Source organism: Hemitrygon akajei, chromosome 6 (genome assembly GCF_048418815.1).
Source record: "Hemitrygon akajei chromosome 6, sHemAka1.3, whole genome shotgun sequence".
NCBI classification, from domain to species: Eukaryota; Metazoa; Chordata; class Chondrichthyes; order Myliobatiformes; family Dasyatidae; genus Hemitrygon; species Hemitrygon akajei.
This window is the reverse complement of record NC_133129.1, coordinates 115,130,110-115,157,947: the sequence shown is the minus strand read 5'-3', so window position 1 is coordinate 115,157,947 and position 27,838 is coordinate 115,130,110. Positions and strand designations below refer to the sequence as shown.

Here is a 27,838-nt window from a genome sequence, read left to right as displayed (position 1 = left end):
CTATTGTGGCTATAGGCAAATTGCAATGGGTCCAGATCCTTGCTGAGGCAGGAGTTCAGTCTAGTCATAACCAACCTCTCAAAGCATTTCATCACCGTCGATGTGAGTGCTACCAAGTGAGTCATTAAGGCTACCCACATAATTCTTCTTAGGCATTGGTATAATTTTTTCCTTTTAGAAGCAAGTGGGAACTTCCGCCCCTAGCATTGAGAGGTTGAAAATATCCTTGAATTCTCCTGCTAGTTGGTTGGCACAGGTTTTCAGAGCCTTACCAGGTACTCCATTGGGACCTTCTGCCTTGTGAGGGTTCACTCTCTTTAAAGACAGCCTAACATCTGCCTCTGAGACAGATCACAGGCTCATCAGGTGCAGAAGGGATCTTTACAGCTGTAGTTGTGTTCTCCCTTTCAAAGCGTGCATAGAAGGCATTGAGTTCATTTGGTAGTGAAGCATCGCTGCCATTCATGCTATTGGGTTTCGCCTTGTAGGAAGTAATGTCTTGCAGTCCCTGCCAGAGTTGTCATGCATCCGATGTTGCCTCCAACCTTGTTCAAAATTGTCTCTTCACCCTTGAAATAGCCCTCCGCAAATCATACCTTGTTTTCTTGTACAGGCCTGGGTTGCCAGACTTGAATGCCACAGATCTAGCCTTCAGCAGACGATGTACCTCCTGGTTCATCCACGGCTTTTGGTTTGAGAATGTAGAGTAAATCTTTGTGGGCACGCACTCATCCACACAGGTTTTAATGAAGTCAGTAACAACTGCACCATACTCATCCAGGTTTGAAGATGAATCCCTGAATACAGTCCAGTCCACCGATTCAAAGCAGTCCTGTAAGTGCTCCTGTGCTTCTCTAGTCCATATCTTCTTGGTCCTCACTGCTGGTGCTGCAGTCTTCATCTCTGCCTATACTCAGGGATTAGAAGTATAGCTCAGTGATCATATTTCCTGAAGTGAGGGTGTGGAATAGTACGGTAGGCATTCTGGATGGTGGTGTAGAAATGGTCCAGTGTGTTGTTTCCTCTGGTATTGCAAGTGATCTGTTTATGGTAGTTGCTTAGTGATTTTTTTCAGACTGGCCTGGTTAAAATCTCCCAAAACAATGGTGAAGGCGTTAGGGTGCGCTGATTTGGCATGTTGATCCCATTGCTCAGATCATCTAAAGCCTGATTGACATTGGCCTGAGGTGGAATGTACACTGCTACCAAAATGACCCCGGAGAACTCCTCTGCTTTTGAGAGACTCTATAGATCTATCCTGACGGTGTATAGTAAACCCGTCAATCTGAATCACTGCATCCGGTATGGAAGGGGTTAACCAGAATTCCATGAAACAAAGGACACATGTGGTCCTAATGCCCTCTGATTCAGCACCACAGCTCTGAGAGCATCAATTTTATTCACCAGAGACTGCATGTTGCCAGCAAGATCATTGGTATAGGGAGTTTAAAACTCTGTTTCCTTAAACATTCTTGTAATCCAGATCTACACCCGTGCTTCCTCCGAGGTTTTCTCTGTGGGCCCTTCCAACCACAATCGGTGTTGTTTCCATTGGTTTTAAGCAGTGATAGTTTGTTTAAACACATAAAGACATCTTTATTGACTGTACTGACCTTGGAAGCAGTTGTGCTTTTTAGCTGTATCAGGCTGAAATGGGAATATTTACTTGAGTTCTGCTGCTACTCGAGTCATGCCTAGATGCCCGGAAGTAATTACCTGTCTCATTGACACAGGACCAGATCGAAGATAGCACATTCCCTTGCAGGTTCAGTAACATGCTGTTCAAAAAAGCCATCACGGATGCATTCTATGAAGTCCTCCTCAAGCCTGTCTCAACCAACTTGATTCACCCAATCTATGTGCAAGTTAGGCCCCCATGATAACTGCTGTTCCATTCTTACATGCCTCAGATATTTCTCGTTTATTACCTGTAATTTTATTATTCGGTGGCCTATAGACAACTCTCACCAGTGATTTTTCTTCCCCTTTACTGTTCCTAATCTCTACCCAGATGGATTCAACATTCTGATCCTTAGATCTTACATTGTCTTTCACTATTGCCCTGATCTGATCTTTAATTAAGAGCGCTACCCTACCTCCCTTACCTTCCTGCCCATCCTTCTGTATTACCTGATATCCTTGGATATTTAGTCCCAATCCCTTCCACCCTGTAACCACGTCTCTGTGATGGCCATTAAATCATACCTCTTTGTACTGATTTGTGCCACAAGTTTGCTGACCTTGTTTTGAATACTACAGGCATTCAAATAAAGTGCCTTTACACTCATTGTGCCTTTAAAATTTTGTAATCTTTACTCTTTTGCACTTCACCCCACTCTTACTTCTCTTTTTTTATCTTTTACTTTTTCTTTATCTTTATGCACACTTTTCTTTTTTACTTTATCTACACTTCTCCGATCTGTTGAGCCCACCCCACCCCCCTACTATTTAGTTTAAAGCCCTATCTACAGCCCTAGTTATGCGATTCACTAGGATCCAGATCCCATCACTGTTCAGGTGGAGCCTATCCCATTGAAACAGCTCCCTCCTTCCCCAATACCAGTGCCAATTTCCCATGAATTCAAATCCATTTCTCCTAGACCAATCCTTGAGCCACACATTTAATTCTCAAATCTTCTTGACCCTACGCCAATTTGCATGTGGCTCAGGTAGTAATCCAGAGATGATCTCTATTCACTTTGAAACTAATGGTATGGTGCTCACTAGATGCAAAGTGTTCCCCTACACAACCTTCTGTCACCTGCCCTGTCTCATTCCCTAATAGCACATCCAGTATTGCAAACTCTCTCATTGGGACATCTATGTACTCATTAAGGAAATTTTCCTGAACACATTTGACAAACTCTATCCCATCGAGTCCTTTTACAGTATGGGATTCCCAGTCAATATGTGGAAAGTTCAAATCACCTATTATAGCAACCTCGTTTCTTCTAACAGTCTGCGATCCATTTATAAGTTTGTTCCTCTAAATCCCTTGGACTGTTGGGTGGTCAGTAATATAGCATTAGATATATAACATGTATCATCATCATATGTTGTGAATTTTTTTGTTTTGCAGCAACAGTACATTGCAATACATAATAATAGAAAAAATAAATACAATTAAATAAGTAGTGCAAAAAGAGAGAAAATCAAGTAGTGTGTCCATTCAGAAATCTGATGGCAGAGAGATGAAGCTGTTCCTAAAATATTGAGTGCATGTCTTTAGGCTCCTGTACCTCCTTCTTGATGGTAGCAATGGGAAGAAGGCATGTCATAGGTAATTGGGGCCGTTAATGATGGATGCTACCTTTTTGAGGCAGCACCTTTTTAAGGTATCTTGGATGCTGGGAGGACTATTGCCCATGATATAGCTGGCTGAGTTCACAACTTTCTGCAGCTTTTTCCAATTCTTGCCCTACCAAACCAGATGGTGATGCAACCAGTTAGAATACTCTCCATGATACATCTGTAGAAATTTGCAAGTGTCTTTGCTGACATATCAATTCTCCTCAAACTCCTAATGAAATATAGTCACTGTTGTGCTTGCTTTGTAATTGCATTGATATGGTGGGCCTAGGATTAATCCTTAGAGACGTTGATACCCAGAAACTTGAAACTGCTCACCATTTCCATTTCTGATCCCTCTGAAGACTGGTGCGTGTTCCCTCAACTTTCCCTTGCTGAAGTCCACTATCATTCCCTTGGTCTTGCTGATGTTAAGTGCAATGTTGTTGTTGCAACACCACTCAACCAGCTGATCTATCTCACTTCTGTACACCTCCTCATCACCATCTGAAATACAGCCAATAATTATGCTGTCAGCAAACTTGTAGATGGCTTTTGAGCTGTGCCTGATCACAAAATCATGGGTGTAGAGAGTAGAGCAGTGGGCTAAGCATGTATCCTTGAAGTGCACCAGTGTTGATCATCAGTGAAAGGGAAATGTTATTTCTGAACCATACAAACTGTGGTCTCCTGGTGAGAAGTCAAGCCACCAATTCACCAGCATCTTCCACCCTGACCTCTAAATCACTGGTCCATATCCATCACCTCTCTCCCCTTTCCTCATCTCTGTCACCATCTTAGGAAACAGGTTATCCACTGGCATTTACTACAAGCCATCTATCTAGACTAACCTCCTCCAAACCACTCGTAAAGATGCCACTCCTTTTCCTTAGATCCTTTGTCTCTGCTGCATCTATATTGAGAGTGAGGCCTTCTGCTCTAGAATACTCTTCTTCTTCAGAAAACAGGGTTCTCCCCACTGCTGCTCATGGAGTCCTCATCCACAGCTCCTCAATTTCCTACACTTCTGCTCTTGCCCAGTCATACTCCCAGACAGAACAGGGGTAGAGTTCCTCCTGTTTCAACCTTTCAACTCACCAGTCTCTCCAAATTCGACTAGCTACAATGTGATACCACCAGCTGCCACATCTTCCCTTCCTCACCCCTTTCTACTTCCTGCGGGATCGCTCTATCCATGATTCCCTGTCAGCTCATCCCTCCTTATCCACCTCTTCCCCTCCCAGACACTTTCCCCTTTAGGAAGTGTAATATCTGGCTACATCTTGATCTTTACCACCATCTAGGGTGAGGTGATATTCATACGTATATCCTCTGGCCTTGTTTATAGCATTCAGTGGCCCCATGTGGCACCTACACTGGTGAAACAGGGCACAAATGAGGTGACCACTTTTCCAAGCACCTGCGCTCGGTCATCTGGAGCTCCGAGTTACGAGCCATTTTAATTCTTCTCCCTATTTCCATACCAGCCTGTCTGTTCTTGGACTCCACCACTGCTTGGATGAGGTAAATGCAAATCAGAGTAATGGCACCTCATATTCTGTCCTCAGCCTGATAAAATGTACCATGTTCCAGTAAAATGTTTCTCCTCTATCCTCCTTTCATCTCCTGATCCATCCAGTTTCTCCCGAACTATATTAGGTCAATTGAGTGAATGTGGCAAGTGTGCATGATCGGGCATCCTATGCACAGGGGACACTCTCTTTTTGGCACAGGATTTTGAGTCCACATATTTTTTGTCTTGGCGGGCCCAGTTCATAGCTCCCACACTGTAAGTTGTTCAGCATGTACAATGGCTAACATGATTCAGTAAAATAGTTTAATCCAACTGCTCCATTGCAGTTCTTGCTCCACACATATATAACACCTTCTACACCCACCCCATCTGACCATCACCCATTACACTCCTTCCACTGGGTCCCTTCCTCCAACTACCTCCCTCACTTGATTCCACGGTCCACCATCCTCTCCTTTCAGATTCCACTATCTGCAGTCCTCTGCCTCCATCTATTAGGTCCCAGCCTCTGTCACTATTTCCACTTTCCTTACCTTCATCGGCCTATCACCCCACCACACCTGTATCCAACAAATATCTGCTGCTTTTGCCCTACCCCTTCCTTTCACCTCTTATTAATCGGCTATCTGCTCTCTACCTTTAACTTAAATGAAGGGTCTTGACCCAAAATGTCAGCTGTCTATTTTGCTCCACAGATGTTGCCTGATCCATTGAGTCCTTCCAGCATGTACTTTCTTGTTCAAGATTCCATGTTCTGCAGTTTCCTATATCTCCAACCCACTTTGCTGGCTTTAGTTGGACTGGCATAGAGCTGTCAGAAATCCCTATCATCCTGCTCCTTATCATTTTCTAGTGATAACTGATATACGAACAAATACCAGGCAAAAATAGGAATAGGTGTGGATGCAATGCACATCAATCAATTAGACTACTGAACTGTGTGTAAAAAGGTCATTGGGACAAGTAGACAGAAACAACCTAAAATGTCCACTTCCTCGGGTATAATGTCACAGAAGGGTCATTAAACAAATTAAACAAATTGCTGCTTTATCATCACTAGCTGTTATTGCTGTGGAATATTTGGCTGTGTGTTTGAGTTGTGACAGATGGTATTTGTACCTCAGACAGTAGCAGCGTAGATTGTTCGCTGAGATCCATCACTCCCTCTCCCAGAACATGATGCTTCAGTTTTCTGGACAAAGCCTTCAGATTATGCTCCAGCCTTAATGCAATGTCAGCAACCCTTTGTGACCTCCAGAGCGGTAGCCTGTGCTCAAGATGAAGAGAGACAGACTATTATATGTAACAAAAGCAAGCAGAATCAACAAGTACACAACAGTCTGCAGATGCTGGAATTCCAGAGCAACACACACAAAATGCTGGAGGAACTCAGCAGGTCAGGCAGCATCTGTGGAAAAGGTCCATAGATGCTGCCTGACCCACCGAGTTCCTCCAGTGTTCTGTGTGTGTTGATAATCAGCACATGTTCAAAAAGACAAAAGGAACCAGGGAGAGAGGAAACTGTTAAAGAGAGAGAAAACTGGGTGATGAAGGCAGAGAGGAGAGAGGATAAAAGAGAAAAGGAAAGAAAGGCAAAAGAGACAATAGCATAAAAAAAGACTAGATCTTAGGAAAAGCCAGAAATTAAAGAAAGAAAGGAGGAGACAGAAACAATCATTCAGAGCTGAAAGGAGAGCAGTGAATGTGAGTAAGGTCATAGGTGAGAGGTATTTGAGTATTACTGTTAGGAACTCTAATATGATTACTGGAAGAGGTTTGGATTCTAATGCATCATTGGGATTTGCAATGTTGCCTCTGCATCATAACTTATGAATCAAAGTTGGTTAAATAATAATCTGTAAAAGCAGAAAACAGAAGCTGGTCTTGCTAAATGTGACCTTTTAACCATTATATTGTCCTCAAACCCAATCTTGTTCAGCAATTAATTTTAGGGAATGGAGTTCACTGACTTTATAGTCAAGTCCATTTTTGATTAGATCCATATCATAACTTTTCTCTGCAATGGACAAGTAAGTACTCAATAGCACCAAGAATAAATATAGGAATAAAACTGGACAAGCTTCACAGCATTAACCTAGCACCAGATCTGAAGAAGTCAAAGGCACGCAACAATCCAACAATGCAAAGGCATCCTCATGAATTTCAAAGGTACCTGGAAGTTGGATGGCCTGTCCCACAAACCAATCAAGGCCTGATATAGTCACACTCAGAATCATACACTTCACCATAGTCCTAGTCTCCTCTAGCACAGCTCTGGAGTCGTTTCCATAATTGGATTAATAAGTTTCACGCTGAAAACCTACAAGGTTGACTTCATACTGCACAATATCTTATGATATTAGGTTAAACATACAACAGTACTGGCAGGAAAAACAATCACATTCCTTGCAGACCCCAGTCAGTTTGGATTTGCAACATCACGATCTCCATAAGCACGGGTACACCACAAGGCTGTGTGCTTAGCCCCTTGCTCTACTCACTTTACATTTATGACTGTGGCTAAGCACAGCTCCAATGTCATATTCAAGTTTGCTGACAACACCACTGTCATAGACTGAATCAAAGGTGGTGGTGAAGACTGAAAACAACAATCTCTTATTCAATGTTAGCAAGGAGTTGATTATTCACTTCAGGTGGAAGATATCAGAAAATCACAGGTGGAGGGTGTCAGCAACTTTAAAAACCTCAGTGTTATTATTTTGGAGAATCTGTCCTGGGCCTAGCATGCAAGTGCAATTGTGAGGAAAGGATGGCAGTGCTTTTACTTCCCTAGGAGTCTGTGAAAGTTCGGCATGACATCCAGAAGTTTGACAAACTTCTATAGATCTGTAGTGAAGAGTATATTGACTGGCTCCATCACAGCCTGGCATGGAACCACCAGGTTCCATGAACGAAAAATCCAGCAAAAAGTAGTCCATCACAGTTAAAGTTCTCCCCACTATGGAGCACATCTACGTGAATGGCTGCTGCAGGGATGCAGCATCCATCATTAGGGACGCCCACCACCTAAGACATGCTCTCTTCTCGCTGCTGCCATCAGAAAGAAGGTACAGAAGCCTCAGAACTCACATCACCAGCTTCAGGAAAAGCTATTACCCCTCAACAAACAGGCTCTTGAACCAAAGAGGATAACTTCACTCAACTTCACTTGCCCCATCATTAAAATTATCCTACAACCTATGGACTCACTTTCAAGGACTCTTCATCTCATGTTGTCAATATTTATTGCTTATTTATTATTTCTTTCTTTCTGTATTTGCACAGTTTGTTGGCTCTTGCACACTGGATGAATGCAGTCTTTTATTGATTCTAATATAGTGATTATTCTATTATAGATTTATTGAGTATGCCTGCAAGAAAATGAATCTCAGGATTGTTTATGGTGGCATGTATGTACTTTGATAATAAATTTACTTTTACCTTTTGAACATGTGTATACAATGGGGTAAAAATTCTTCCTAGGCCTTTTGCACCAAATGCCCATGTAGTGGCTGTGGTTATACTTCTATTCCAGGTTTCATTTCCACTGACTTCAATGAGACTGGATTTCAGAAGAGAGTACAAAAAAAAATATTCTCAGCTATATATGGTACTTAGCTAAAGTGGAAGAACAGGACATTGGGTATTAGAGTGGGAGGAGAATGGCTGCCATGTTTAATTGCTCCAAAGAGCTTTACAGCCAAAGAAATATTTTTGAATATAAATATATAGGTGGAGGAGCAGGTAGTGTTGAGGAAACAGGGAGTCTACAGAGACAGATAATTTAGGGGAATGGGCAAAGAAGTGGCAAATGAAATACAATGTTGGAAAGTGTATGGTCATGCACTTTGGTGGAAGAAATAAACAGGCAGACTATTATTTAGATGGGGAGAGAATTCAAACTACAGAGATGCAAAGGGACTTGGGAGTCCTTGTGCAGGATACCCTAAAGGTTAACCTCCAGGTTGAGTAGGTGGTGAAGAAAGCAAATGCAATGTTGGCATTCATTTCTAGAGGTATTGAATATAAGAGCAGGGATGTGATGTTGAGGCCCTATAAGGAACTTGTGAGACCACACGAAGTATTGTGTGCAGTTTTGGGCTCCTTATTTTAGAAAGGATATACTGACATTGGAGAGGGTTCAGAGAAGATTCACGAGAATGATTACAGGAATGAAAGGGTTACTGTATGAGGAATGTCTGGCAGCTCTTGGGCTGTATTCCCTGGAGTTCAGGAGAATGAGGGAGAAATCTCCTGGAAACATTCCAAATATTAAAAGGCCTGAACAGATCAGATATGGCAAAATTATTTCCCATGGTAGGGGAGTCCAGGACAAGAGGGCACAACTTCAGGATTGAAGGACATCCATTTAGAACAGAGATGCGGAGAAATTACTTTAGTCAGAGGGTGGTAAATCTGTGAAATTTGGTAGTGTAGCAGTTAGTGTAATGCTATCACAGTTCAGTGCCCAATTCCAATGTCATCTGTAAGGAGTCTGAACATCTTCCCTGGGCAATGTGCTGGTTTTCTCTAGGCGCTCTGGTTTCCACCCACAGTCTAAAGACATACTGGTTAGTTGGTTATTGTAAATTGCCCTGTGGTTAGGCTAAGGTTAAATTGGGGGTTGCTAGGTGGTCTGGCTGAAAGGGCTGGAAGGACGTATTTCACACTGTATCTCAATAAATAAATTATTTGTTTTTAAATCATTTTGTGCCAGGTTTATGGCCTTCAAATATCCTTTTCATAACAGGCATTTTCTGCCACTTGAGAACTTGGTCCACTTCTAAATTTTTGACTTGCCAATTGTTTGGGTTACAAACAATTCACAGGAATAGAACCCTGCCATACTTGCATTTAGAAGATATAGTAGACACTATCATGTCAAAACGTTTGGAATTTTCCAGTGAAGACCGTACATATATATCATGGACTCAATTTCATCACTCAGATTGAGAAACCAAAAGATCGTAGCGTTGGGCAGCAAAAAGATCCAGAAGCCACTCGGGTTTTTGGGTGCCTTGCTCCACCCAGAGATAATTGACTGATGGGCTTCAGAGGTGCCATGATGTCTGTAAATCACAATCACTGCCAGACCTATGTTACAGGGTGCAGCTACAACAAAAGTGAAAAGTGAGAAATTGATGGCTACCACCACACTATCAGAAACAGTGAGAGCAAATCTTTTCCATTATGGAATAATAATCATCTTCTATCTGGGGAGAAACTATTCACTAACAGAACCTGGGAGGATAAAGATATTATTACTGTTCAAGATATTAGTGGGGCAAGTACTATCCTTAGCTTTCAAGAAGTGGCATCTCAATATAATATTGATAAACACTCTCTTTTCTTCTACGTTAGAGTAAGATCATTTTGTGCAGCCTACAGGGTTCCCTGGGAGTAGGACTTAAAGGACCATCCCATTTTAAGTTGGATACAGAGTGCTCCAAGACAGATAGTGTCATATATCTATGATAAATTAAACTCCCAGAAATATATGCCCACATCAGGAATGAAAGCCTGGGATAGGGACATATCTGAATTGGGACAAGACTTAGACTGGGATGTGATTTGGGATAATGCTGCCGATGCTTCGAGAAACCCAAATCGTCAGTATATACACTTGAAATTTTGTCATACAGCATATTTAACACTGAGAATTAGATATCAAATGGGACTGGTTCCTGACCCATATTGCCCCCACAGAACTATTGGCTCTTTTATACATGTTGTATGGAAACGTCTAGGGGTTTTTGGTTTGTGGGGGAAGGTTATCAGTACTCTTACAGAACTAACGGGGATACAATTACCAATGGACCCCACTGTACATCTTCTAAATGTACCCTTATGGAAAAAACACACAAAGTCTGGCTGGCAGACCTGACTGCAGCTCAGAAGATTGTAGTCATGGGGAGCATTGGAAACCTCCCCATGATATTTCAAGTACTCACTGGCTTTGGAGCTTTTTTGGACATTTCTTACCCGGAACTATCATTAGCAAGAATAAATGACGCACGACGAAACACAATTTTAATGTGGATAAATTTGATATCTAACTTAAAAGATCTTCTGTTAAAATAGGAATGCTCTGTCTGTGTATATAGTAGTATTCAGTTGGTTGGTGGAGGGGAGAGGGATGGGGGGGAGAAGAGAGGGGTGGAGAAGGGTGGGAAGAGGATGAGGGGTGGAGGGGGATGGTGATGAGGGTTGGGGGGTGGCTGGGTTAACCAGTCAAAATGTAATCAGCCACTGGTTGTATTGAATGTAATTTGTTGGTGTTGCAATAAAAATTAGTGATAAAAAGCAGAAACAGTGAGAGAAGGCAAATCCAGGAAGAGGGTAGAGTACAGGACCTAATGTTGGGTAATGAGCTTGGTCAGGTGACCAACCTTTCAGTGGGTGAACAGTTAGAGAACTATGACCACAACTCCTTAAGTTTCAAGATACTGCAGCTTTAGACAAGGATCAGTATGGAGAGTATTAAATTGGAGCAGGGCAAATTGAGAGAGTATTGGGCCGGAACTAGGCAGTTAATTGGGAACAGCTGTTTCTGAGTAAGCCCACATCTGACATATGGATGGTATTTAAAGACCAACTGCTTAGAAAACAGGACAGACACATTCCAGTCAGAAGGAAGAACAAGGATGGCAACATAAGATAACCTTTGTCCTTGACAGAGGTGGTGAATTCAGTCAAGAAGTAAAAGGAAGGCTATGTAAAGCTTGGGAATCTAGAATCAAACAGTGCCTTTGAGGATTATGAAGAAGCCAGAAAATATCTCAAGAAGGGAATTAGGAATGCCAGGAAGGGGCATGAGAAGTGCTTGGCAAGTAGAATTAAAGAGAATCCCAAGGCATTCTATACATACATCAAGGGAATAACTAGGGTAAGGGTAGACCCACTCAAGGATACAGAAAGAGAACATTTGCTTTGATGCAAAGGATGTGATTGGAGGTGCTTAATGAATTCTCTACATCAGTACTCACCAAGAAGAAGGGCATGGAGGATAGGGAGATCTGTGCTAATCGTATTGATAAGTTAGGGCATTTTGAAGTAAAAGAGGAGATCGTGTTGGGTCTTTTACAGAGCATTATGGTGGGTAGGTCTCAGGGCCTGATGGGATATACCCAGGTTACTAAGAGAGGCAAGAGAAGAGATAACTGGGGCCTTGATCAATATCTTTGTGTCCTCTCCAGCAACAGCTGAGGTTCTGAAGGACTAGTGAATAGCTAATGTTGTGCCATTATTCAAGAAGGGAACCAGGATAAGCCTGGAAGCTGTGAGACCCACCAGTCTATGTCAAGAGTAGGGAAGTTACTGGAGAGAATTTTTAAGGATAGGATTTATGAGCATTTGGAAAACTATGGCCCAATTACAGAGCCAGCACAGCTTTGTGCAGGCAACATGAAGTACACTGCAGTCCTTCCAGGTGAGGTAACACTTCACTTGTGAGCCTGTTGGGGTAATCTATTGCATCCGGTGTTCCCGGTGCGGCCTCCTCTACATCGGCGAGACCCGACGCAGATTGGGGGACCGCTTCGTCGAGCACCTACGCTCCGTCTGCCACAACAGACAGGACCTCCCGGTTGCCACTCACTTCAACTCTTCCTCACATTCCCATTCGGGTACGTCCATACATGGCCTCCTCTACTGCCATGATGAGGCCAAACTTCGGTTGGAGGAACAACATCTCATATACCGTCTGGATAGTCTCCAGCCCCTTGGTATGAACATTGAATTCTCCAACTTCCAGTAATTCCCTCCCTCTCCCTTCCCCCTTCCCCCATCCCATCTTCACTCTGTCTCCTCTTCTAGCTGCCTATTGCCTCTCATGACTCTGCCTTCTTCTACTACCCATAGTGCTTTCCCCTTAGATTCCTTCTTCACCTCTCCTGCCTATCCCCTCCCTGTTTCCCCTCCCCCACCCCTTGATCTTTCCTCTGATTGGTTTTCCACCCTCCCCCCACCTTCTTTATAGGGCCCCTGCACCCTCCTTCTTTAGTCCTGACGAAGGGTCTCGACCCGAAACATTGACTGCTTCTTTCAATGGATGCTGCCCAACCTGCTGAGTTCATCCAGCTTTATATACGTTTTGTGCAGGCAAGCCGTTTCTTGCAAATTTGATTGATTTTTTTTTTGATGAAGTGACAAGGGTAATTGATGAAGATAGTGTTGTGGATGTTGTCTACATGAATTTTAGTAAGGCATTTGATAAAGTCCCTCATGGGACGCTCATCCAAGAGATCAACATGCATGGATCCATGGTGAATTGACCATTTGGATTCAGAAGGGGCTTGCCCATAGAAGACTTCGGGTAATGGTAGGTTTGAAAGTTTTTAGATTCTTGACATTGCCGACAGTGAGGCCTAACCACTATTTAGTTATGAGTTAGTATGGCTCGTTTACATTTGTATTCAGATCCTTTATTAATAAATTATTATAAATCGCTCACTTTTTTTTGAAACAGCCATCTCAAACTTCAGAGATTTATGTTTTCAGACATCTCTGGTGTTGCAGCCATTTTAAAACTGTACAATCTACATTATGTTGTCTTTTCTCCTTCATTATCTTGAAGATATCACTTAAAATTTCTTCATGTCAGATTTCAACTGCTACCCAACTGTCCTGGGTGGTTGGGTAGAGAAATGCCTCTACCAAAAGAAGAAGTAAGGCACTCCTTCCCTCCGCTACCTGCAGGTTGCCCTTGGGCAAGGTGTAGGACCTGCTTAGTGACCTCCCCCCACCCCCATCAATCAGGGTCTGGTGAAGCCATGGGAGTAGGTAGTGATTGGTCATATGAGCAGTTGGTGCATATCACAAGTCCTGGTTATGCGACCATTGACACCAGGTAGATAATCTCTGCAGAGTTTTCACAATGGCTGGGCCACTTGTCTTGCAAAGAGACTGCCCAGAAGATGGCAATGGTAGACCACTTTAGTAAACTTGCCAAGAATAATCATGGTCATGCACCATGATCGCCCATTTCACATGAAGATGAATTTGACTTAACTCTCCAGTCTCTGTTCTGATAGATATTTCTAATTTCCTCGCTTATTGCACTTGAGAGTTTCATGTCATCTACAGTCTTTAGAAATATGCCCTGTACACCCATCCAATTTAATAAAACAGCTTTGAGGCCTTATTCCAACTCCTGAGCTGCTATAGCTTTCTTTTTACTGTGAAAAGCAACCCTTCACCACCATCTTACACTTTCTTTTCCATAGCCAGTTTTGCATTTGAATTATTCTGATCAGTTTCGTTGCCAGAAGTAAAGATGATGATCAAGATTCCAACAAGCCCATCTATGCACAAAGTACATTATATATTCTTTATTTTTCCATGGGAGTCATTTCTTCCAATCACCTTAAACATCCTATTTACATAAATTTTATCTTCCTAAGTGAGCTATACAAAATTTGTTTACTTCGTACTTCACCAAAGAATTCATAATAGATTCTAGTGTTAAGTGTGCTAGAGAAGATGGTTCTGATTCTCTAATCCCTTGGGCTTTAAGATTTATCTAACATTATGTAATACTCTGAAATTCATATCAAGTGCAAAGCCCTTTTGAAACTCCTCATTATACAATAAACAACTCAATCGTTAGTGAAAAACAATGTTTTAAATAAATCCATGTTAAATATCATTAACTCTTATTTTAAAACATGCCAATTAATTTTGTCTCAGCTTATTCAGATTGCAAATTTCTACACCACTTGTGTTAGATGGATAGCTGTGAGATTTGTCTCTCCCACCCCCAATTTGTTACTTTCAACCCTGAGATCACCAAGGCTAATTAACAGGGAAAATACCAATCACCTCCACTGATCAGCTACAGTGTTGTCACTATATTCAGCATTGTCTAAAACAGAGCCGTATTACATTTGCAACCAGTCTCCTGGCACAACCACATATCTAAGGTAAGACTGTGATTGGAGCCTCTGCAATTTCAACCATGCCTTCCCACAGTAGGCTAGGAAGATTCCATACAGTCTGCGTGACCTTTCTACTTTGAGGACTGGTGAACTTTTAACCACTTCCAGTTTTCACCACCTAGCTTTACTGCAGCCTTCTCCTTTACACTGTACTGGCAGCATCCCCTTCACTAGCAAGAACAGATGTTGAATATTAATATTTATTGAAAATGTATTTAATATCTTACCCAAGGCCTTTGTCTCCACGAGGACACATTCTGTTTCCTAATCAGTTTCATTCTCCCTTTTGTTAATTTTTTTTTACTGTTCACGTTCATAGAGAGCTTTGGATTCATTTTTGTATTGGCTGTTATATTCCCATATTCTTTCCATACTTTACATTCATTTTTTGAGATCAATTTTGCACTTTCTATATTGAGTGTCTCTGACTTGCCTTACTCTAATTTACATCCTGTCCAGTCTTCTCTCTCAGTTTAATACCTAGTTCCCCTAGCTCCCCCAAAATACTTGGGCTGTATTCTTCCTGCTGTTCTTTTAAATTTCCACAAATTATTGGGACTATTTCAGAACCAAAGGGTATATTTAAAATGATCAAACAGAGGAAAATAAGTGCGTTGAAATCATGGACACTTCAGTGAGATGACCATCAGAAATTAATACAGATGTGGCAGCATTTCTTACCATAAAATGCTGGTGTCAGGCTGGTCAGGCTGAATCACAGGGATCACACTGCCGAGTTGTTGATGGGCTGATCTCAGACTGTCACTCACACATATCGTATACCTCAAGGGCACCATCTCAGCATTGGGTGGGATCCCCAGGCACAAATGCTTTCTGCTCTCAATTCCAACATGTAATGGGACTTCCTGATGAACACGCACAGCCACACCTAATGCCAGAAATTCACATGAGAAGAAATGAGGGCAAAAGCAGATTTCATCTTCATCCCACCCCAACACCTTCTCATTCCCACACATTTATCACAGGCGTCAGACATACAAGGTTGAGTAAATATTAGCTATTGGCCAGTTCACCAGATTGATTCCTGAGATGAGAGGGTTTGTTCTACAAAGAGAGAATAAGCATCTATGCTCTGCTTTCAGAAGAATGAGAAGTGATTTCATTGAAATATACAAATTTCTTACCGGGCTTGACAAAGTAAATGTGAAAGTGATGTTTCTGAAACCAGTTTCAAAATAGGGAGTAGCCATTCAATACTGAGATGAGAAAGAATTTTTTCACCCAGAGGGAATTGCATCTTTGAACATCTCTAACTCAGAGGGCTGATGGGAGTTTAATTGCTCTATATATAGAACTGGATCAATAAATTTTTCGATACTAAGGGAAATCAAGTTATGTGGGTAGTGCAAGAACGTATTATTGAGGTAGAAGATCAGCCGAGACCTTAAAGTTCAAAGTACGTTATGAAAGTATATATACAGAGTACAACTCTGAGCTTCATCCTCCTGCAGACAGCCATTAAGTAAGGAAACACATGGAACTCACTCAAAGAAAACACTGAACACCCAACATGTGAAAAAACAAATTACACAAACAGTGAGTGAACAACAAGGAGTCCAGCAGTATTCAGTTGAGTTCAGTTCAGTGCCCTGCCACTAACCCACTACAGGCTGCAGGGTCATTTTTCACTGAAGCACCCTGTCCACATCGATCACCCAGATTCAACTGCTCAAAAACAGCAAAAACAAAAAAAAAGTAACCAGAATCCAGGAACACATGCAAAGTGAACCCCAAAATGAGACCAGAGCCTAGCCGATCAATCCTTGCAACATGAACCCCAAGACTCCTGCACTTTACCCTGACAGCAGCTAATGAGAAGGAGAGGAAGAGCAGTCAAACACAGGTACACAGCGCCAAACACCCACTTGCCCACCACTCTCATCCTCGTCAACTACTGAATTGCACAGCAGGCATAGAAGGTCAAGGGGTTCAGTCCTGCTCCTACTTATATGTTTTCCTGGACTGCAGAGAGCATTGACAGTTTTCTTCATTGGATGCTCCAAAGAGTAATAGATCAATAGCAGGAATTTTCATTGACCTAAACTGGCCAAGAATCCCCATTACAGCCCAGTAACAAAGGGGCCAAATTCAAATTGGCAAACCCATGCAGTCACGGGGAGAATGTACAAGCTCCTTACAAGCAGCGATGGGAATTGAACCCAGGTCTCAAATGCTGTAAGGTGTTGTGCTACGCACTATACTACCGTGCTGCCCCAGGCAGGCATACTAAAGGGTCTCGACCCGAAACGTTGACTGCTTCTGTCAATGGATGCTGCCCGACCTGCTGAGTTCATCTAGCTTTTTTGTACGTCTTGATTTGACCACAGCATCTGCAGTGTACTTTGTGTTCAAATTGGCAAATCCTGGTTTGTTTTAACCAGAAAAGAGTCTCCACACTCTCAAGTGCAAGATGAAGAGTTTAATCTTTGTATGTCTATATTTGGTACAGAAAATATTGTAAGGTTCTCCCTTTTGCCTTCAGCACACTCTAAATTTTGATTTACGTGTTCTAGCCTATGTTTGCGATTTTCTCAGGCATGAGTGCTTTACTTATCTGGTCCCCACCCCACCACATGTCCCCAGAAGAACTATTGACCTCTCTCACATTTCTAAGGCTGACATCACCTGACTGCACTCTAATCCTCGTTAAGCTCCCACTAGCATGGGCAGTCCTGTTCAAAATATTCCACAGTGCCAGATGCAGACTGAAAGTAGTGGCACGTTTACTTGAATAGAAAGAATACACTATAGCTGTATTGGCCAGTGTGGAATCTTCTTTTAGCAAACAAGTACAAGGTGCCTTTTTCTCAAGTCTTATTCTCACAAAATGCTCTGTAGATGTGTGGTGGAGAGGACATTGATTTCACAGCCTGACACAGAAACACCAATGCCCTTGAACGGAAAATACTCTAAAAAAATAGTGAATACAGCCCAATCAATCATGGATAAAGCTCTCTCCACCACTGAGCATATTTACATGAAGCACTGTCGCAGGAAAGCAGGACCCCAACCACCCAGGTCATGCTCTCTCCTCACTTTTGCCATTAGGAAGGTAGTACAGGAGCCTCAGGACTCACACCACCAGGTTCAGGAACAGTTACTACCCTTCAATCATCAGGCTCTTGGAACAAAGGGTATATCTTCACTCAACTTCACTGAAATGATCCCACAACCTATGAACTCACTTTCATGGACACTTCATCTCATGTTCTTGATATTTATTGCTTATTTATTATTATTTCTTTATGTATTTGCACAGTCTGTTGTCTTTTGCATATTGGTTGAATGTCAAAGTTGGTGTGGTTTTTCAAAAATACCTTTATAGTTATTATTCAATTATGGATATATTGTGTATGCCTGTAAGAAAATGGATGTCAGGGTTGTATATAGTGTCATATATGCATGTACTTTGATAATAAATTTACTTCAAACTCTCTTTTCGCTGCCCTCTCATTCTCCAAAAACTCAGTCAAGAAATTGATGTCACACTGGAGTACGAGGGGACTGGGCAATAGATTAGTTGCTCACAATCAAACGCAACCTTATTTCTCCCCTTCCGACACAGTTCTTCGTAAAGCTGATTAGCAAGATTCCTGCCTTATTTATATTCCACAAGTGCACTACCCTTCCAACAAGCCTCCAGTTCCATCCCACACCCACACCTTTCTGGTCCAGATATTCACACAAGCAAGAGATTCATTGCTCTCTATCCGTCTACTCTACAGTATTTGATCCACTAACTGGTTACAGCTTGAGAAATGGGAGCAGAGAACACTTCACAGAACAAGGGACTCAGTTTACTCTGGGCAGGACACTTCCCACCTGAGTGCCTCGGAGAGATCCTGGGCTCAAATAGCACCTCTTGACTTCATCAAGCAAATGTCACCAAGGAAACCCAGTGCCTGTCATGAGAGATGAGTAGGCCGGCTGTCACAATTCAAAAAGACGTATTCTTGATACCCCTGCCTTGTCATTAAAACTCAGTGCTCTTTATATCCTCCAAGATATCAGCTTGTTAATGTGTACCACATTAGCCAGAAATGAATGGAATTGCAAGCTCACTGGGGGTGGAGGGAGGGGTACCAGATCATGATAATCATTTGCATAAGACCATAGGTCATAAGACATAGAAGCACAATTGGGTCATTCAGAAATTGAGTGTGCTCCTCCATTTCATCGTGATCCATTTTCCATCTCAACACCATCCTCCTGCCTTCTCCCCATAACCTTTCACACCTGACTAATTAAGAACCTATCAATCTTTGCCTTAAATACACTCAATGATCTGGCCTCCACAGCACATGTGGTAATGATTTCCACAGATTCACCTCCCTCTAGCTAAAGAAATTTCTTCTCATCTCTGTTCTAAATGGTCAATATTCTTAAGTTATGCACTCTGATCCCAGACTCCCCAACGATAGGAAACATCCTCTCCACATCACTATCTAAGCCTTTCAACATTTAATAGGTTTCATTAAGATCCCCCCCCATTCTAACTTTCAGTGAGTACAAGCCCAAAGCCATCAAATGCTCCTCTTCATTCCCAGAATCACTCTCATGAACTTACTCTGAACTCCCCCCAAATATCAGCGCAGCCCAAGAGGCCCAAAACTGCTCACAGTACTCCAAGTGAGGTCTCACCAGTGTCTGTTTACAAAGCCTCAGTATTACACCTTTGTTTTTATATTCTAGTCCGCTCACAATAAATGCTAACATTGCATTTGCCTTCTTCACCACCGACTCAACCTGCAAGTTAATCTTTAAGGAATCCTGTACAAGAACTCCAAAGTCCTTTTGCACTTGGATTTTTTAATTCCCCCGCACAGTTTATAAAATAGTCTACGCTTTTATTCCTTCCACTAAAGTGCACTTCCCAACACTGTATTCCATCTGCCACTTTGGCCATTTTCCTAATCGAAGTCCTTCTGCAGCCTCCCTGCTTCCACATGACCTGGCCCCTGGCCCTCCACCTATTTTTGTATTGTCCACAAATCTGGCCACAAAGCCATCGGTTCTGTCATCCAAATCATTGGTATATTACATAAAAATAAGGTATCCCAACACCGACCTCAGCAGAACGCAACTAGTCGCCGCAAGTCAACCGGAAAAGGTTTCCTTTATTCCCATTCTTTATCTCCTGCCTATCAAATGCTTTCTGAAAAGCTAAATACATAACCACCAATTCTCTTTTGTCTGTCCTACTTGTTATATCCTCAATTCCAACGGATTTGTCAGGCAAGATTTTCCTTTAAGGAAACCATCCTGACTTTGGCCTATTGTATCTTGTGCCTCCAAGTACCCTGAGATCTCATCCTTAACAATCAACACCAACATCTGCCCAACCAGTGAGGTCAGGCTAACTGGCCTACAATTTCCTTACTTCTGCATTCTTGAAGAGTGGAGTGATATTTGCAATTTTCCAGTCCTCCAGAACCATTATATAATCCACTGATTCTTGAACAATCATTACTAATGCCTCCACAATCTCTTCACTACCTCTTTCAGACCCCTGGGGTGTAGTCCATCTGGTCCAGGCGACTTATCTACCTTCAGACCTTTCAGCTTCCCAAACACCTTCTCCATAGTAATAGCAACCCTCCTGACACACTTGAACTTCTGGCATTCTTCTAGAGTTTTCTGCAGTGAAGACTGATGCAAAATACTTATTCAGTTCATCCGCCATTTCCTTGTCCCCCAATACTACCTCTCCAGCATCATTTTCCAGCAGTCTGACAGCTACTCTCCTCTCTCTTTTACCCTTTAGATATCTGAAAAAAAACTTCTGGCATCCTATTTGATATTATTGGCTAGCTTACTATTATATTCGCAAGCGTCATTGTGGTGAATGTGTATGTCCAGCCGCGTGCCGACGCAATGGTAGCGTGTGATGTCATCAGCTCCGCTGTTGCTAGGCTTCAGACACAGCACCCTGAGGCACTGGTGATAATTACAGGGGACTTCAACCATGTGACTTTGGACAAGACACTACCTGCTTTCTCCCAGTACGTGGATTGCTACACCAGGGGTAATAGGACTATTGACCTACTGTATGCAAACGTAGAGGAGGCATATAGTGCATCCCCACTGCCTTCATTGGGGAAAGCTGATCACAACCTGGTTTTGTTACAGCCCCGATATAAATCAATTGTGATGAGGCATCCCACTACCACACGCTCTTTTAGGAAGTGGACTCCTGAAGCTGAACAGGCCCTGAGAGACTGCTTTGGTACTACTAACTGGGATGTACTGCAAGGGGGGCTCTGTGGGGGCGTTGAGGAGGTCACTGAATGCACAACGGACTATATTAACTTTTGTGTGGATGCAGTTGTCCCTGTTAGAACTGTTCGCTGCTATCCCAATAATAAGCCCTGGATCACTAGTCACATCAAAGGCCTCCTAAACCAGAAGAGGAGGGCCTTTAAAGATAGTGATCGGTTGGAGCTTAAAAGAGTTCAGAAGGAACTCAGAGTACAGATAAGGGGGGCAAAGGAGCAGTATAGGAGTAAGCTAGAACAAAAGCTGCAGAAAAAAAGCATGAAGGAGGTGTGGGATGGGATGAAGATCATCACCGGATGCGGTGCAAAGCGGGGGGCGAACATAAGTGGAGATGTGGAGAAAGCGAACCAGCTGAACAACTTCTTCAACAGGTTCGACAGCTCAATCTCATCCTCACCGCAGAAATCCACACCAGGCTTACTTCCCTCACAGGAAAATAGCCACTCACAGGAGACCTTGCCCACGCCCAGGATTATGGCTGCACAGGTGGAAGGTCAACTGAGGAAGATCTGTACCAGCAAGGCGGCTGGACCGGATGGAGTTTCCCCACGATTACTGAGGGCCTGTGCGACTGAGCTGGGAGAACCACTACAGCGCATCTTCAACATGAGCCTGGAGCAGAGAAGAGTACCCAGACAGTGGAAAACATCCTGTATTGTCCCGGTACCGAAGAAACCACAACCAAAGGAGTTGAATGACTTCAGACCTGTTGCCTTGTCGTCGCACGTGATGAAGACCATGGAGCGGCTGATAATACAGAATCTGAGGCCACAAACCAGGCACGCCCAGGATCCTCTTCAGTTTGCGTATAAGGAGAAGGTGGGAGTGGAGGATGCTATCACGTATTTGCTGCACAAATCACTCTCTCACCTAGAGGGCGTCAGTTGTGCTGTGAGGATTACATTCCTTGACTTCTCTAGTGCCTTTAACACCATCCAGCCCAAGATCTTAAGGCACAAACTAACGGAGATGGGAGTAGACTCTCACATGGTGGATTGGATAGTGGACTACTTGACAGATAGACCTCAGTATGTGCGGTTGGGAGACCATAGGTCTGACACGGTGGTCAGCAGCACAGGGGCGCCGCAGGGAACCGTACTCTCTCCGGTCCTGTTCACCCTGTACACATCAGACTTCCAATATAACTCGGAGTCCTGCCATGTGCAGAAGTTCGCTGATGACACGGCCATAGTGGGGTGTGTCAGGAATGGACAGGAGGAGGAGTATAGGAAACTGATACAGGACTTTGTGATACGGTGCAACTCAAACTACCTGCGTCTCAATATCACCAAGACCAAGGAGATGGTGGTGGACTTTAGGAGATCTAGGCCTCATATGGAGCCAGTGATCATTAATGGAGAATGTGTGGAGCAGGTTAAGACCTACAAGTATCTGGGAGTACAGTTAGACGAGAAGCTAGACTGGACTGCCAACACAGATGCCTTGTGCAGGAAGGCACAGAGTCGACTGTACTTCCTAAGAAGGTTGGCGTCATTCAATGTCTGTAGTGAGATGCTGAAGATGTTCTATAGATCAGTTGTGGAGAGCGCCCTCTTCTTTGTGGTGGCGTGTTGGGGAGGAAGCATTAAGAAGAGGGACGCCTCACGTCTTAATAAGCTGGTAAGGAAGGCGGGCTCTGTCGTGGGCAAAGTACTCGAGAGTTTAACATCGGTAGCTGAGCGAAGGGCGCTGAGTAGGCTACGGTCAATTATGGATAACTCTGAACATCCTCTACATAGCACCATCCAGAGACAGAGAAGCAGTTTCAGCGACAGGTTACTATCGATGCAATGCTCCTCGAACAGGATGAGGAGGTCAATACTCCCCAATGCCATTAGGCTTTACAATTCTACCGCCAGGACTTAAGAACTTTTTAAAAGCTATTATTAATGCTTTTTGAGATAGTGATTTAGATGCATATCATATTTTTTTTACTGAGTTAAGTATTGTATGTAATTAGTTTTGCTACAACAAGTGTATGGGACATTGGAAAAAAAAGTTGAATTTCCCCATGGGGATGAATAAAGTATCTATCTATCTATCTATCTATTTTATCTTTTCCCTCCTTAGGCTTTTTAGTTGCTTCCTACTCCTCTAACTTCTACTAATTTTTGCTGTGTAATATGATTCAATGGTTCCACTTAATATCAGAGAATGTTTACAATATACAACCTGAAATTCTTGCTCTCTGCAGACATCTTTAAAACAGAAGAAAAACCCCAAAAAATGGATGACAAAAAAAGTAAAAACCTCAAAAGGTCTCTGCCCCTCCCATGCACAAGCAGCATCAACCCTCTCTCCCTTCCCCCACTTATTCAAGCCAAGAATATCAGCACTCCCAACACGCAAGTGATAGCAAAACCCGAATGAGACACCCTGATACACAGTCCATCAAAAGCTATTGTTCATCCCAACAGTTTGACATTTCTCAGACTCTCTCTCCCCCTAACAAGGGAGAGAAAGACATCACTCCTTCCACAGCGAGAGGGGAGACAGTCACTGTTCCAATGTTACAGCCTGTCTGTAGCACCTCGTTTACTCCGTTCCCCCCCGATGAGGGGTATCACAAGAGTGCGGAGGCCTCCAACAGCTGCCTCAATGGTCCGGCTGCCCACAACGCCACCAGCGAGATATCAGGTAAACAGGGCCACACCCCAAAAGGTGCTGGAGATATTGAATATGCAGCATATCGGTGAGTTCCAAGAACACAACCGCAGTCGGAGTGCAGCTGCAGATCGTGGGTTACAACAGGACTTCAGACACCTTGAAATGGAAAATATGCCCCTATTTTACTTTCATGTTGTCTATGACTTCTCTTGTCAGCCACAGTGGCATCACCGTATGTTCAAAATACTTCTTCTTTGGGACATATCTATCCTGCACCTTCCAATTACTCCCAGAAACTTCAGCCATTGCTATTCTACTGTCATCCCTGCTGGTGTCCTCTTCCAATCAACTTTGACCAGTATCCTCTCTCATGCCTCTACAATTCCCTTTGCTACACTGTAACATTGATACATCTGACTTTAGCTTCTCCCTCACGAGCTGCTGGGTGAATTGGAAGAGTGAGGAAAGACAGCACCAGCAAATTCTGCAGAATCAGGCAACTTCTTCCAGTTCCTCCATGAAACAGATTATTCCTCTTCTCTTATGTCTTCCTTTTCTTTTCAAGGTGGCTGTGGTTCTGTCAGAGTCCATGATCTACAGTTCAACCTACATTTCTTCACAAGCAGTGGGTTTTCAGACTGACTTTGCAGCCTAGCTGCTGTCGGAAGAAGGCCCTTGTACTTAATCATGGATGGAGAGAGAAAGCCTGTCAGTACTAGAGACAGGAGTTTTGGAGCAGCGACGCAGAAGTTAGTAACATACGAACAGTGAGTTGGTGGTCTCTGCTCTTGTAGCAGCAGTGACCTCTCTCTCCCTCGCCAGAAACAGCAAGCCTGTCTGAGATACTAAAGTGCTGGTATATAAACTGTAGTTTAATGTATTCTGGATCAATAGACTCTTTGGTGCTTCTGCTGCTGCTCGGATGGTGGGGGGATTGGGGGGGTTTGCTTCCATTGGTGTGGGTGGGGGGGAAGAGGTCAATACTTTTGCTGCTGCTTGGGCAAAGGTGGGGGGGGCTTCGGGGCTTCAATGTTTACATCATTCTATTGGTTTGTTTCATGGATGTCAGTGAAGAGAACAATTTCAATTTGTATACTGTATAGATACTGATATTAAATATACTTCCATTTGAAACCTTTAAATTCTATCATAATACGATCACTGCCTCCTAATGTTACCTTTTCCTTAAGTTCCCTTATCAAATCCAGTTCATTACACAACACCCAATCCAGAACATCCTTTCCCCTACTGGGCTCAACCACAAGCTGCTCTTAAAAGTCATCTCATAGACATTCTACAAATTCATTCTCTTGGGATCCAGCACCAAAGTGATTTTCCAAATCTACCTGCATTTTGAAATGCCTTATAACTATTGTAACATTGCCCTTTCAACATGCCTTTTCTATCTCCCATTGTAAATTGTACCCCATATCCTGGCTACTGTTCAGAGGCCTGGATGTAGCTCCCATTGGGGTCTTTTTACCCTTGCAGTTTTTTTTACTCTGCCTTCAAGAATTCTACATCTTCCAATCCTATGTCACCTCTTTCTAAGGATTTGATTTAATTTTTTATGCAACAGAACCAAGTCTTCTCACTGCTCACTCTCCCTCTTTAGAATGTTGTGGACCTAATCCAAGACATCCCTGACCATAGCACCTAGGAGGCAACATACCCTCTGAGTGTCTCTTTCACATCCACAGATTCTCATGTCTAATCCACTAACTATGGAATCCCCTATCACTACTGCTATTGCATACTATGTATTAATTGATTTATCCTCATTTTCCTTCTGATTTTTAATTAGCAACCCTACACTTCAGTGTTCCATCAATACCCATTAGATCTTTGTAATAACTAATTTAGAACTTTCCTTAACTTTTAGGTCATACAGTCATAGAGAGATACCACATGGAAGTTGGTTCTTTGGCCCACCGAGTCTATGTCAACCATCAAGAACCTGCTTTACACTATCGTATCCCAATCCATTTTATTCTCTTCATGTTCCCACCAATTCTCACGAGTTTCTATCACTCATTTACATATTAAAAAATTTTCAGCAACTAATTGATCTACCAAACTACACACAGAGAAATGCCACGTGGTCGCAGGAAAGATGTGCAAACCCTACACAAACAGCACTGGAGGTCAGGATTGAACCCGATTCTACCAACTGTGCTACCCTGCTTTCTGCTGACTTCACTGCTTTCAGGAAACCAACCTTCACTGATTCAATCTCTCAGCATAAGTGAAGTCGTATATCATTGTTATTATCTGGTTAATACCCTCTCCAGGATCATGACATCCTTCTAAACATGTGCCCAAAACGAAAGGAAGATTTGTGAGAAGAAAAGGACTTACATATTTCAGTTGTCCTGAATAATACAAGTTAGAGTATATAAAAATCTATGTAATGGCAGGAAAGCATTTATAGAAAGCTTTTCTAGGGTTGAGTGACTGATAGAAACACATATGGTTACATCTGGAAAGATCCATCTAAAACACTATATTCTTCTTCTTTGGTTGTTCATCGGAATCCGATGACGACGTCCACTCCTTTAACGGTGAGATCTTTGATTCTTTGATGACTATACAGTCCTATCCTGGACCCACAAGTTCTATTGCAGGTGGGACATGTATATGTAGTAGTGGTGGTGGTAGTGATGGCAAACATGGCTGCATTTCTCCTGGCTCTCTTTTGCTGTCTTCTGGTTGTTCTTTCCATCTCCAGAATACCAATCCCATCCCTACATGGCTGTTGACAAGTGTTATGCTCAGCCCCAGGTCCTCAGGTCTGATCTTGCACTTCCTTAAAGCATTCTTCATCTGATCCTTATAGTGCTTCTTCGGCCCTCCAGCTGAGCGTCGACCATGATGTAGCTGGTCGTATAACACTCTGCGGGGTAGCCGACATGGGGGCATCCTTATCTTGTGCCCCAGCCACTGCAGCTGACGCTGGGTGACCATGGCCTCAATACTTCTACAGTTGGCCTTTACAAGTATTTCAGTGTGAAGCACCCGCTCACGCCTAGTAATTCCCAGGATGCGCTGAAGGCAGCTTATGTGGAAGCGCTCCAAGGACTTGATGTGATGGCTGTAGGTTACCCAAGCTTCACAGCTATAACGGAGGGTGGTGACACAGACTGCTTGATATACAGCAACCTTTGTGGAGGGACGAAGTCTCCTGTTCTGAAAGACTCTATGCCGAAGTCTCCCAAAGGCAGCTGATGCCTGTTTAATGTGGCTCTGGGTGTCATCGTCAATGACAGACAGACAGACATACTTTATTGATCCCGAGGGAAATTGGGTTTCGTTACAGCCGCACCAACCAAGAATAGTGTAGAAATATAGCAATATAAAACCATAAATAATTAAATAATAATAAGTTAATCATGCCAAGTGGAAATAAGTCCAGGACCAGCCTATTGGCTCAGGGTGTCTGACACTCTGAGGGGGGAGTTGTAAACTTTTATGGCCACAGGCAGGAATGACTTCCTATGACACTCAGTGTTTCATCTCGGTGGAAAGAGACTCTGGCTGAATGTACTCCTGTGCCTAACCATGACATTATGGAGCAGATGGGAGTCGTTGTCCAAGATGGCATGCTGCTATCCTCAGAGAGAATGCTCCTCAGATATTTGAAAGATGGCACTACTGACAGCTTTTCATCACCAATGGTGAAGGCAGGTAGGGTGGGTAGGACACTAGTACTTCATTGACAAACCACTTCTGACTTTAGAACATAGAATAGTACAGCACATTACAGGCCCTTCGGCCCACAATGTTGTGCCGACCCTCAAACCCTGACTCCCATATAACCCCCACCTTAAATTCCTCCATATATCTGTTTAGTAGTCTCTTAAACTTCACTAGTGTATCTGCCTCCACCACTGACTCAGGCAGTGCATTCCACACACCAACCACTCTCTGAGTGAAAAACCTTCCTCTAATATCCCCCTTGAACTTCCCTCCCCTTACCTTAAAAGCCATGTCCTCTTGTACTGAGCAGTGATGCCCTGGAGAAGAGGCGCTGGCTGTTCACTCTGTCTATTCCTCTTAATATCTTGTACACCTCCATCATGTCTCCTTTCATCCTCCTCCACTCCAAAGAGTAAAGCCCTAGCTCCCTTAGTCTCTGATCATAATCCATACTCTCTAAACTAGGCAGCATCCTGGTAAA

The 27,838-nt window shown here is 43.0% G+C and overlaps 1 protein-coding gene across 8 annotated transcripts in view; it reads right to left on the bottom strand.

The window, feature by feature from the left end:
* Positions 1-27,838, bottom strand: part of LOC140729395 (SITS-binding protein) — a 181,461-nt gene that overhangs the window by 126,406 nt on the left and 27,217 nt on the right. For all 8 annotated transcript variants that reach the window (XR_012099318.1, XR_012099319.1, XR_012099320.1 and 5 more), the window contains exons 3-4: positions 15,439-15,646; positions 5,942-6,089 (exon numbers count right to left, since the gene is read on the bottom strand). Coding sequence is in view for 5 of the 8 variants with exons in the window: in XM_073049081.1 (XP_072905182.1) it covers positions 5,942-6,089; positions 15,439-15,646 (356 nt within the window). In the remaining 3 variants the exon portion in view is untranslated. The remainder of the gene's footprint in view (positions 1-5,941; positions 6,090-15,438; positions 15,647-27,838) is intronic.